We start from the raw sequence: 13834 nt of genomic DNA, 5'->3' as shown, positions 1-13834 counted from the left end.
ATATCTCTAAGTAGCCTAAAGACCATGTATTGATGCATTCATTCAGTTATTGAACAAATATTTATTGAAATTGTACTATATGAAGGACTGTTCCAGATCCAGGGGATACAAGAGGGAAACAACAAAAAACTCTAACCTCGTGAAACTTGAATAAGAGATCAGACCAAAGCTAGAGATTAATGAGAAAAGGATCAGATCAGGAGATAAATACCATGGAGTTAATAAAGAAATATGCAGCTACAGTTTGTAGAACAGGAAGTTGGGGGCAGTGTGTTTGAGGAACAGCAAGAAGGCCATTGCTGCTGGAGCAGACTAAGGGCAGCAGTGGGGCAGGGCATGAGGTGGGAGGGAGTGAGGTGCTAGCCTTAGAGGTGTAGCTCAGTTTTAGGCAGAGGGGCGATGTGATCTGACTCATGTTTTTAAAGGGTACCTGTGGACGCTATGGATCAGTGTGGTGGGCGGACAGAGAAGGGGCTGGAAAGACACCATCATTCTCTTTGTTTCACTTTGCCTTGCCGGGCACATTGCCTGGCACACATGGATGGTTCAGTCAGTGTTCACTGAGTGAGTAAATGAATGAAGATATTTATGACTGATGATAGATTTTATGAATATAATAAATAGCAACTTCTCAAGTGATATAAGCTGTCATTTGAAATAATAGAGGTCATTAGACAGAGAGGAATATTTTAAGCACTGAGAACCAGTTAAAAGATTCCCAGCCTAATAATCCTGAGCCGCTTTTAACTTTACCACATCCCTTTAAATGTGGTGAATAGGGTCCACAATATTATTAGAGTAGTTATGGGGAAAGATGGCAAAGAGGATCACAGAACGGAATTATCATAAAACAATTATGCTAAGTAATTTCTACAAATCAGCAGTTCCTTCAGCAGAAATTGTTTTTGAATATTGTAATTAAGAGAGTAAACGTCATACACTTTACTTTGAGTGAGCCTAGTAAATAAACCAGTAACCTTCCCATGTATGAAGTGGCATTTGTAAATTCATCACGGAACAATCACAGTAAGAAGCTCCATTCTTAGTTTTGGGTCTCTGAAAATGTAACTTGAGGAGGAAAAGGTTTCCCATTTGAAAAGATGTTTATTTCTTTTTATTCAACTGTGCATAATAGATTTGAAAAATAAAGCAGTTCAAAATCATGTGAATGATTCTTAGCTCCTTTAATAGTACCCCCCCCCTCCCTCACTTTTGGAAAACAAATTATACAAACAAACTTCTGAAGAAGAGAACTGCCTCAGGACCAAGCAGAGGATGTGTTCTGGTGAAAGCTAAAATGGAAAAGCAGCACACCTGCTCGCAGCTGGTCCCCCCTTCACATATCTCACACGGCCTTACCATGTGAAGTCTCGTCCAAGTCAAACAAGTAGCAATTTTAAAGTAGCACCTAAAGAGGAACTCAGGCAGAGCTTGCCAGCAAAACCCCAGACGTTAGAAGTTCCTGCTGCACAGGCTTTATTTTCATTTCCTTGACCCATTTGCCAAGAGTTGTTACTGATGGCCCACTAGGCCTCCCTGTACACAGCACACCAATAATAAACAGAGGCCGGCTGACACCAGAGACACCTGCAGAACACTCACAGTGCAGGATTGTTCATCCAAGAGGGAACGTTTGGACTGAGGGTGGATGGGTAACCATCCTCTGGCTCAGTACACACACACACACACACACACGCACACACACATGCACACACACACACCTGAAAGAAATTTACCAAGGACCCTCCTGAGGGCTTGCTGGACTGCCAATAGGGCTAATAGAAAAGAACCGCTGACTGTGAGGAGCCATGTGTGAAAAGGCCTCTGTTATGCAGTCATCCCCTTGTATCCCAAGCACTTGGACTTGCTGAAATTAATTTTGCAAAAGTTGGGTAGAAACTGCATGCAAGAGTTTACACAAAGACTTGAAGGCATGGAGCTTATTATTCCACTTTCTCAGGATCCAACTTCTTATTTATTCATAAATTACATATTTGCCAATGAAAATACTTAGTTGAAGGTCTGATCAAGCAGGTGCATTCACGTAACCTGAAAAGCCTTCAATAACATTTGAAAACTTTTCAGAACTGGATTTCCTGGAATTGACAACAAAGGTCTTTTTTTCTTCTATGAATTTGAGTTTGAAATATTTTTCTAAATAATTCAGAAAATATGATTTAAGTTGGTAATGAATAAAGAGGAATATATGTAGTAACATTTATCATGTTATGAGAGAAATATTTCAAATATATTCAAATACAATAATTAATATCTTTAAGGAGCCTGCTTGGTATTTTAAATATTCAGTACACTCAGTGCTTTTGATTAATGCTTATTCATGACAGGAGAAATAAAGGAAAGCTAATTTTTATAATTATTTGGCTTCAAAAACCTAAGATTCAATTCATTTATAATATTTTTAAACTGGATAAGATTTATGAGAGGGCATAAAAATAGAAAATTTTTGCACACAACAATGTATCATAACATAACCAAGGGCCACATAAGAAGGGGCACAGAGTTAGCATGGAAACTATATTTCAAACTTCTAATACAATATACTCTTTCTAGAATATTGTACAGCCTATCTTGTGCATGTCTTCCTTTGGTATTTGTCAATGGTACAGTAATTTTCTGTAAAAAAAATGAGTAAAAAATTGGGTACTATCTCAAATTGTTTAGAGATTCTAGCAAATTGAAATCTTTTGCTTTTGTCTCATTTTTTTCTCACTAACAATCTCTCTGATGGTCTTTAAAATAACTTACATCAATCTTAGGAATACTCAAAACCATTCTTGGACCAGAGAGAACGCACCAGCTGCGGTTTAAGAGCAATGCAGCTGTAGAAAGTATGTGAGCAAAACTTGAAGCTGGAGAAAAGCCAGTTTGCCTTAAAAAATTCCACCTGGACCTACTTAGCACCTCCTCCCTTGCCCTAACCCTAAACACATGCCCTTGGACTCCTCAGGGACAGGAATGAAACCTGGAGAGAGCAAGAGGCTTGGTTTGTGTTGCCAAGATTGCTCCCAGGACCTTTCCATTTCCTGTTTCCCATACCTCTCCTCTTTGCTCCAGCAGATAATTGAAACTCAGTATAGCCAGTAGTCAATCACTGCTACATATTAATAAATCAGAAACTGTAGCAATTCCCTCATATTGTCTTTTTATTGTTTTTATGAAAGAAATCCAAGGGATATATTGGGGACTTTCTTTCACTGCATGTAACCAGAATTTAAATAATAAATAACTTGACTGGTACAATGCTTATTTAGGTACATTGTTTCAGCTATTAAGAAACAATTTCCAAAAACAAAAAAAGAAAAAAAGTTCCATATTCATATTCTTCAGAATGCTTATTCTTAAATAGATACACCACTTTTGTACATCCAGCAGCTGAAATATAGATATTAAAGTTCCTTTAGAAGATTCAGGAAATTTATTATGCCTTTGTTTATTCATTCATTCATTCATTTGTTCATTCATTTATTCAACAAATACTACTATAGCTTTCACTGACTGCATATATCTATTTGTGCCTGATAGTGTGTTAAATTTTCTGCACAGATCATAACATTTAAACTTTGCAGCAATGCATAAAGTAAGTACTGTCATTACCCCCCTTTTCTAGATAAGGAAACTGAAGTTCAAAGAGGTTAACTAACTTGCCCAAGGTTACCCAGCTAAGAAGTTATAGAATTAATATTTGAATAGAGTTGCTTTCAAAAATGTTAATTATAGGATCTAGGCACCAAGTATGTGAGGATTCACTGTATAATTCTTTCACCTTTTCTGCATGTTTGTAAATTTTCATAATAAAATATCAAGAGTAAAATCATTTCTAGTTTCATTTCCATGAAGCTTTCCTTGATATATCATATTGTGACTCATTTGATATTCGATATTTGGAGCTACATTATGAACACTAATGCAAAATTAAGACACTCGCAGATAAACAAAGCTGAGGAAGTTCATGACCACTGGACCTGCCCTGTAAAAAATGCTCAGGCATTCTGCAAGTTAAAATGAAAAGACACTAGACAGTAATTTGAAGCCATATGAGGAAATAAAGATCTCAGTAAGTGTAAACATACACACTGATGCTAAAATCTTCACAAAATACTATCAAACTGAATTCAACAGCATGCTAAAAGAATTATACATCATGACTAAGTGGGATTTATTACTGAATGCAAGGATGGTTCAACATATGAAAATAGATTAATGTAATACACCATATTAACAAAGTGGAGGAGAAAAAAGTTACATGATTATTTCAATTGATGCAGAAAAAGCATTTGGCAAAATTGAACATTCTTTCATTATAAAAAGACTCAACAAGCTGAGAATATATGGAAACAACATCAACATAATAAAAGCCATATATGAAAAACCCACAGTGGACATCACACTCAATGGTGAAAAACTGAAAGCTTTTCCTCTAATAATAGGAAGAAAGTAAAAATGCGCACTTTCACCACTCCTATTCTGCATAGTACTGGAAATCCTACTGAGAACAATTAGGCAAGAAAAAGAAATAAAAGGCACCCATATTGGAAAAGAAGAAGTAAAATTATGTCTGTTCATGATACAATCTTATATGTAGAGAACCCTAAAAATTCCACAAAAAAACTCTTAGAGCTAATATATTAATTTAGCAAAAGATCAGGATACAAAGTCAACACACAAAACTCAATCACATTTCTACATGCTAACAATGAACAATCTGAAAAGGAATTGAAGAAAACAGTTTCATTTACAATAGCATCACAAAGAATAAAATACTCAGAAATTAACTTAATCAAGGAGGTAAAAAGTTTGTATGCTGAAAATTGTAAAACATTGCTGAAAGAAATTATAGAAGACATAAGTAAGTAGAAACACTTTCCATGTTCATGGATTAGAAAATTTAATATTGTTAAAGTGTGCTTACTACCAAGAGTGATATACAGATTTTATGCAATCTCTGTAAAAATCCCAATGAAGTTTTTAAAGAAATAGAGAAATCCATCCTAAAATTCATATGGAATCTCAAAGGACCTCAAACAGCCAGAACAATCCTGAAAAAGAGTGGAGTTGGAAAACTCTCCGATTTCAAAACCAATTACTACAAAGCTCTAGTAATCAAAACAGTGTGGTACAAAGACAGACATATAGATCAATGGAATAGAATAGAGAGCCCAGAAATAAACCCTCACATATAAGGACAAATGATTTTCAACAAGGGTGCCAAGGCCATTCAATGGGGGAAAGGACAGTCTTGTCAGTAAATGGTACTGGTGAAACTAGATATCCACATGCAAAAGAATGAAATTAGACCCTTACCTACCACCATATACAAAAATTAACTCAAAATGGATTAAATTCATAAATGTAAGAGCTGAAACTATAAAACTCTCAGAAGAAAACATAGGACAAAAGCTTCATGACATGACATTATAGCAGTGAAAATCAGTTTGGCAGTGATTTTTTGGATATGACACTAAAGTCGCAGGCAACAAAAGAAAAAATAGACAAATTGGATTTCATGAAAATTAAACCATTTTTTTCATTAAAAGAGTCTATGAACAGAATTAAAAAGGCAACCTACAGAATGAGAGAAAGTATTTGCAATTCACATATTTGATAAGGGATTAATATCCAGAATATATAGAGAACTCCTAAAACTCAACAACAAAAACCAAACAACCAGATTCAAAAATCAACAGAAGACTTGAATAGACATTTCTCCAAAGAAGATATACAAATGGCCAACAAGCACATGAAAACAAAAACAAAAACAAAACCCTCAACATTACTAATCATTAGGGAGATGCAAATCAAAACTGCAGTGAGATACCATCTCACACCATTAGGATGGCTACTATCAATAAAAAAAAAAAAAGAAAACCCAGAAAATAACAGATGCTGAGAAGGATGTAGAGAAATTGGACCCATGTGCACTGCTGATGGAAATTAAATGGTATAGGTTCTATAGAAAACAATATGGCAGTTCCAAAATTTTTTTAAATAGAATTACCATACAATCTACCAATGCCACTTCTGAACATATACCCAAAATAACTGAAAGTAGAGTCTCAAAAAAATGTACTTGTACACCTATGATCATAGCAGCATTTTTCACAACAGTTAAAATGTTGAAGTAACCCAAGTGTCTATCAATGGATGAATGGATAAGCAAAATGTTGCATGTATATACAATGCAATATTATTATCCTTAAAAAGGAAAGGAAATTCTGACATATGCCACAAATGGATGAACCTTGAAGATGTGCTAAATGAAATGTCAATCACAAAAGGACAAATATTATATGATTCCTCTTATATGAGGTACCTAGAGTATTGAAAAATCATAGAGACAAAGTAGAATGGTGGTTACCACAGGCTGGAGGGAAGAGGGAATGATATAGAGTTTCCGTTTTGCAAGATGAAAAGAGTTCTGGAGATGGATGATGGTGATGGTTACTTACCAATATGAATATATGTAACACCACTGAACTGTACACTTAAAAGTGGTTAACATAACAAACTTTATGTTATATGTATTTTACAATTTAAAAAAATTGAAAATAAATACAGACACTAAAATGCATAGTCATCCAGCTATTCCAGAACATGCTTATTTTATTTTTATAGATTGTCATCAAATTTTTAAATTTGTTGTAGGATTCACAGTTGTCAAATAATGCATGTGAAGACCATCCAGATTCCCATATCCCAGCATGAAAAGCACTCAAATGAACAAATAATCACAATAAAATACCATGTGTATTATGAAGGGGGCAAATCCGTAGAAAAGTGATCAAGCCTAGTTGAAGGGAAGGATAACCCTCCAGAGGAATGAGGAGAAGATGAGGAGAGATGGATATGTGCTTTGGGCAGAGGAAATATATGTACATAGACCCAGAAGCAAAAGAGAATCTGGCACATACCAGGAATGAAAATGTTCATTATGGCCGGAAATTATGGTAGTAATCCAGGTAAGAGGTGATATAAGCTGGACTAGGGTAATTGCAACAAGAGTGGATACAAGTGGACAATATTCAAGCTGATTAACAAGTGAAAGAGTCAGAAAATGGTGACTACCTATGAGAAGAACAAGGAATTAAGAATGATAATAACAGCTGACTTTTTTTTTTTTTTTTTTTTTTTTTGGCTGTGCCGCACGGCTTGTGGGATTATTTTAATTCCTCAACCAGGGATCGAACCCTGGCCCACGGCAGTGAAAGCGCGGACTCAATCACTGGACCGCCAGGAAATTTCCAACAACTGAGTTTTAAAAAAGCTCATCATGGCCCAAGCATTGTATTAAGCACTTTACATAAATCATCTCACTTAATTCTCACAATACTCTATGAGGTATTTACTAATTTAGAAATGCTGGGTAACGTGTGCAGTGTTGCACAGATTGGAAATAGCAGAATTAGGGCTGCAATCAAGGATGGTTCACTCCCAAACCCATGCTCATAACCACTATCTAGGCAGTCTGTCGCCAACTGGGTAGAAGGTATGGCCATTTACTGAAGGATAATGGGAGAGGGTGTATTGGGGAAGGGGGTCAAGATAATGAAAATATTTTTTAAACACTTTAATGGAAATGGATGTTATATATAATTTATTAGTTTCATGATCTAAATATCAAAAGAAGTTTTACTATTTCTCTTAAGCTAAACAGGTCAAATATTAAAAGCATTTAATAATGAACAGCCAATAGAAGTTAATTCTATTTACCCCATTGTTTCTCAGCCTAGCTGCGAGTCAGAATCACCTTTAGCATTTTTATTTTTTTAATTTTTTTAACATCTTTATTGGAGTATAATTGCTTTACAATGGTGTGTTAGTTTCTGCTTTATAACGAAGTGAATCAGCTATACATATACATATATCCCCATATCTCCTCCCTCTTGCATCTCCCTCCCACCCTCCCACCTTTAGCATTTGTAAAATCAAGGCATATCTGGACTTCACCCCATGGAATAAATATATGGAGATGTATCTGTGTTTTTCTAAAACTTCTCAGAGATGCCAGGGCTGAGAACCGCCATTATATACAATTTATGGCAGTGTTTTTCAAAATGGGAGAGCAAGACTGCTGGCATTAGGAATTCAGGAGTACTTATTAAAAATGCAAATCCTAGGTCCCCTCCCATGCTTCTATATAGGATCTCTGGGAGTGTGGCTCAGAAACTACAGTTTAACTGGCTTCTCAAGAGACAGTTATGGGGCTTCCTTGGTGGCGCAGTGTTTGAGAATCTGCCTGCCAATGCAGGGGACACGGTTTCGAGACCTGGTCTGGGAAGATCCCACATGCCGTGGAGCAACTAGGCCCGTGAGCCACAATTACTGAGCCTGCGTGTCTGGAGCCTGTGCTCTGCAACAAGAGAGGCCACGATAATGAGAGGCCCACGCACCGCGATGAAGAGTGGCCCCCACTTGTCGCAACTAGAGAAAGCCCTCACACAGAAACGAAGACCCAACACAGCCATAAATAAATAAATAAACCCAAAGTTTAAAAAGAAAAAGAGACAGTTATGTACCATAAATTTTGACAACTAATAGTATGTGGTATTTACCTGCATTCATATTACAGAGGTATTTTAATAATAAAAGCTATACCATTAATCTTCCAAATGTATAACTATATATTGAGGACATACCATTTTAGCATCTAATAATTCTCTGTTCCTTTTTGTTTACTTTTTAAAAGTATAATACTCCATTTCCAATCATTCCCAAATCAATCACTGTTGTGTGAAAGAGAGAACACAAATCCTTGAATCAGTAGGGACTGGTACTCCATAATGGTGTTCCAAATAATTTTGCATGTCAGAACTGTACTATGCCCATTCATAATAAATCTAGGCCACCGCAAGGTTACAGGAGCTGTTTCCAAATAACGCTTCCACAGAAAACGTGTCAGATTTGTTTTTCTGTGTCAGAACAAAGAGCACAATAGGAATGGATTTTTACTCCTCTGATGATTCAAAATATTTGTTGTTTAATGCTAATGGGCTTTGAGTCTCCCCAGGAATTGGCTTCCCATGTGTCTATTAGTTAGGGCTGTCATGTACAGTGATGCAGGATGTGCACTGCACAACTCCAGGGGACACCATGCATACATACTATGGTCTATGACATGCAACATGGTGACAACTCTCAGAGGCAGTAATTAAATCCCAAAGAAATTTTTAAATTCTAAATTAAGTCTTATTTTACTATTTTCTATGGCATCACATTGGGAAATATGTCCTTTACTTGAAATGGTACATGTACATTTAGACTAAAATAGCTCGAAAGTACATTGGTAAATAAAAGTAAGACATGTACTCACCAAAGATAAGATCATTGATAATTTGGTTTAAAAAATTATAAAAAACTGTTGCAGCTAGTCAAAAAAATTTCATACAATTTTTCAAAAATATTAAATTTTAAAGTAAAGTTTTAATCTTTACTTAATTTGGCTTTAATTTAAAATATAAAGGTTTAAGATTGTTTATTTTAATCTTGACTGCTTATGTAAACAATAAACTGCTTTTTTAATTCATTCGCAAAGCAATAGTGTTTGTTATCACAAAACCTGAGGCCCCACTTAGAGAATGTGTTTTTCTATTACAGACATATAATGATTAAGTGAATGTTTTTATCAGAGATTCAAATATTAACATTTTCACTTTACATTTACATTAGAAGCAAGAAGATAGTATATCTCAAAATTTCAAGAAATTTGACATAATTATTACCATTTAGAGATACCTAGTTTTAAAAAATTCTTATTCTTTTTTTTTTTTTTTTTTTTTAACATTTCACGTCGTTTATTAATGCAGTATACATTAGATCCAAAATCTGCATTTTCTAAGCATACTGTGTTTGGATCTTTCAGATTCTTTTGCAGTCTTAGGTTATGTCTACAGATGTACCCTTAAGTGGATGAACAACACATTCTATAATTATTGAAAATATAGTACAGAGTGAAATGATTTAAATATAATTTAGGCACATATTGATTATGAAAATAGATATCTCTCAATACTTCTCTGTCTTGGTAAAAATAATAAAGCAAAGAAAATAATTCATTTCTGAAGTTGCTTTCCTTCACCTGTAAAGGTCTGATCTCCTCCCACTATGCATATATACCCTTTACTGTTAAGGAAAGCTTTGCATATGTATATATAGAAGAATAAGCTACGTAAATATTGAAGACATGTCATTCTCCCAAAGGAGACAAAGTGGTTTTTAATGATTCCTTGCCTCAAACCGATGAGTCTGTAGAATTCAGAACCCATTTGGACACAGCTTACATCCCTGCTCTTGGGGTAGACATAAGGACACCAGTTACTGGTAAGGAAGTAAAGGCCCTGCCCCTGCTGCTGCAGAGATAATAACTCACGAAAGCCAGGTTAAATTTATTAAAACAAAAGAAACCAGAAATATAAGAACCACAGGTGCCGACTTATTGGTATTACATCTTGGACCAGTCAAATGCCTTTATTTTCATTTAAGTTTTTTGATAGCTATAGTCAAACTGTCAGTTTAAAATTCCTCATTCCCCATTGTAGGGTTTGAGCTGCAATTATATTATGTTGACTTCTAAAAGATGAATTTACCATATTCATTCATATTTTATAGCTGATTGCAGTGGATTGGGATTCAATACCTATTTATTTCCGAGCTGGTCCTGTTTAAACTATTTAGCATTTGAATTAAATGAACGTTAATTATGCACCTTGGTTTTTTGGTTCAGAATTATCTTCCTATGCTTGTTTTGACTGTACAGGAGGAAACTAGGCTAGCAGTGTAAATAGATAGATAAAATTGCCTGGTCTGGTGTTGAGTGGAACTTGCTAAGAATGAAATCCTAAGGAATGCTCATTTAAAAGTTGTAGCTGTACGTAAATCCTTCCTCCATCTGGAAAGTTCCACTGTTACTTAAGCTGACAATGATGTACAAAAATGTCTCTTTCCTTCCACTCTGTCTCAATCAGTAACAGAGGATTTCTTTAATTTAGCTAATGTTTTATTCTTAAAGAAAATAAAATTATAAAAATGAACCTGAAAAAGGAGCCTTGAGGAGTCTGATCTCACCATATTCACACGGTGTGACAGGTATTTAAAGTAGGGGAGGCATCACTAAAGCTACTGATATTTATAAACCTGAACAACCTTTTCAAAATTGTCATAAAGGTTAACAATTTAAATATCCATACTGCATCTAAAGATTCAATAAATATAATTGCATATGTTGTGCTTTTCATAAATTAAAATCTTCAAATGCATTTCAAACCAAGATGGTATTTCCACATCATGCCTATTTAAAAGCAAATATAATAGATACTATTCCTGGTCACAAAGCCAGGCAAATCCCCCTAACTCCACTCAAAAGGCAGCAATCTAATCGAGCTTCCCTACATCTACTACATGAGTGCTTCTCTGTTAAAATCACAATGTGGAAAAAAGGTCACTTTTTTCCCTTATGCACCTCTGAGAACAAGCATAATCCTCTACATGTTTTTTTTTTTTTTTAATTCCCTTCCAGTGTCATTTCTTCCAGACAGCTGAGTGGGTGGAGAAAGAAAAGTGATAAGGAGAACATTTCTCATCTTCGGCACCTTCCTCCAACCCTAGGATTCTCATCTGACGCTTTGTGACATATGTAGTGGTGTCAGCATCTCTTCAAAGATGGCGCCCTTCACGTTGGAACCCCTCAGGTTGGCTTCTTGAAGGTCACACCCAGACAGGTCGCAGTTCTCCAAATCAGTTCCTGCCAGAGTCGCTCCTCTGAGGTTACAGTTCTTCAACTTTGCATTTTTTAAGGTAGCAACTCTCAGGTTAATTCCTGTCATTTGACATCCTTCCATATCCACACCTTTCAGATTAGCACCTTCTAAATTGGCTTTAAGACCAGAAGGATCTTCAAAATTGCACAGTTTCAGGGATGCTCCTTCTGCATTAGAACAGAGCATCTTGACTCCCTGGAGATTTGCACAGTCAAGCACTGATCCAGAGAGATCAGCTCGTTCAAGATTTGCACAGCATAGATTAGCGTGGGCAAGATTGCAGCGGCTTAAATTGGCCATTTTGAAGTTAATGTATCGAAGGTCCAAACGAGAAAGATCAGCACCACTGAAGTTTAAACCCTGGCAACGCAATTCTGATTTGGTTGGAGTGGCTAGCAGAAATCGGACAAATTCCTTTCGAGATATTGGTGAATGATCTTCTGGTGGTTGAGAATTCTTTATTGCCACTTCTAGGTGTTCAATCAATGAGTCAATACCAAAAAATCTTGCTTCTTCTAACACACCCAACAAATTAATCCCATCGTTTACAATGAGCTGTCCATGACGCAAGTAGTTCAAAATGGGTTCAAAGTACTCAGGACTTCGGTCAATTAAGAAAGCTCCTCTATGATCTTGCTTATTTCCCCACACACCTTTGTCCTTAAACATGTGGGCCAGCATACTGTCAGGTTCTTTATTCACTAAAGTGCTCCGTGTGGTTGTAAAGTACCGCCCTCCAACATTTAATGTTAGCCAGTCTGTGTGAGATCCTGACAACCCTTCCGGTACTTTAGAATCTGTCTGAGGGTCAATAAATGGTTCTCCTTCACACACAAACAAAACATCATCATCCCTGATCAAAGCAATATCATCAATCAGTCCACCTTTCCCATTATACACACTGGTGGCTTTTATGCCGAGTTTATTGCTGGCCACAGAAAGCAAATCAGATAAAGTTCCATATACAGCGACCAGCTTTCCATTCTTGGGGCTGCCGTTAAGGAACAGGGTCACCCGCCTCATCGCGCTGCCCCCACTGGGTCCTGAGTCAAAAATTCTTATTCTTAAAAAAAAAAAATCAGGCATATCTCTTTTACTCTTGATGTTTACTTTCTTAATCTTCTAAATCCAAGTATTATAAAAGAGTCTAAACCTGAAATATTCATACCTGGAAGAGAGTATTATACTTGAACTTTTGTGAGTTTATAGTAATTATGTTTTCTTAACCATATATTTTAATGATATTTTACTTTACTCAATTAGCATGGGATTATGCAAAACAGACTTTGCAGTATTTACTGAACATAGTAACCAAAAGTGGGTCAAATATTTCAGATAATAAAAGGCATAATTTACAAGCCCATAAACCTATTTTATGAAGTACTATCAGTTTAATTTCAGAGTGCTGTAGTGAAGACAAATATATTCATGTTCTTAAACCTGAAAATATATTGAATATTGATAGTTAAAATCAACATTTGCTTATTTGGGAACTGAGAACCCATGAGACCTCCCTAACACTAATCTTGCCCTCCCCAGCTACCTGCTTCATCGTTAATTTATAGCATTATCAACAGTTCTGCGAGGAGGGAGAGAAACACCATGTACTGGACCTACTATGTGCCACACAGTGTGTGAGGCAGGTACTTTTAGGAAATCAGGAGGGAAGGAAAAGAGGCAAAACATAAATGAGACAATTTTATTACCACTTGGCAATTCTAATAAGCTTAATAAGGAAATACATGATATTATTGATTAAAAGTATGTTTAAGGATTTTTCTCTATATTTCATACATCCATTCATTCTCCCCCAATAGTATGACTGCTTGATTATTGGAGATATTTTAATGAATAAATAATTTCAAATGCAAGCAAACAGTGGAACCTACCCTGCATGGAAAACTGTCTACCAGACTGTGCGTATTCTAATGAAGGAAAAAGCTTCCTTGGTAGATGTGAAATAACATGTGGTCTCTCTAGCGTTAACATTACTGATACAGTGATACACAGACAACCCCATATCAACCTTCTCAGTGAATTCCAGGGATTAATTTTTGACCCAG

At 35.8% G+C, this 13834-nt stretch overlaps 2 protein-coding genes across 2 annotated transcripts in view; one reads left to right on the top strand and one right to left on the bottom strand.

Annotated features, from left to right (window-relative positions):
* The window catches only part of CFAP299 (cilia and flagella associated protein 299), a 601825-nt gene that overhangs the window by 474465 nt on the left and 113526 nt on the right, over nt 1–13834 (top strand). The window lies entirely within an intron of this gene.
* Nucleotides 10389–12814, bottom strand: LOC130708280 (BTB/POZ domain-containing protein KCTD9-like). The gene has a single exon (XM_057547384.1). It carries the CDS (start codon nt 12792–12794, stop codon nt 11625–11627), a length of 1170 nt encoding a protein of 389 aa, XP_057403367.1. The 5' UTR covers nt 12795–12814; the 3' UTR covers nt 10389–11624.

This window comes from Balaenoptera acutorostrata, chromosome 5 (assembly GCF_949987535.1).
Source record: "Balaenoptera acutorostrata chromosome 5, mBalAcu1.1, whole genome shotgun sequence".
NCBI classification, from domain to species: Eukaryota; Metazoa; Chordata; class Mammalia; order Artiodactyla; family Balaenopteridae; genus Balaenoptera; species Balaenoptera acutorostrata.
This window is presented reverse-complemented; position numbering and strand designations above follow the sequence as displayed.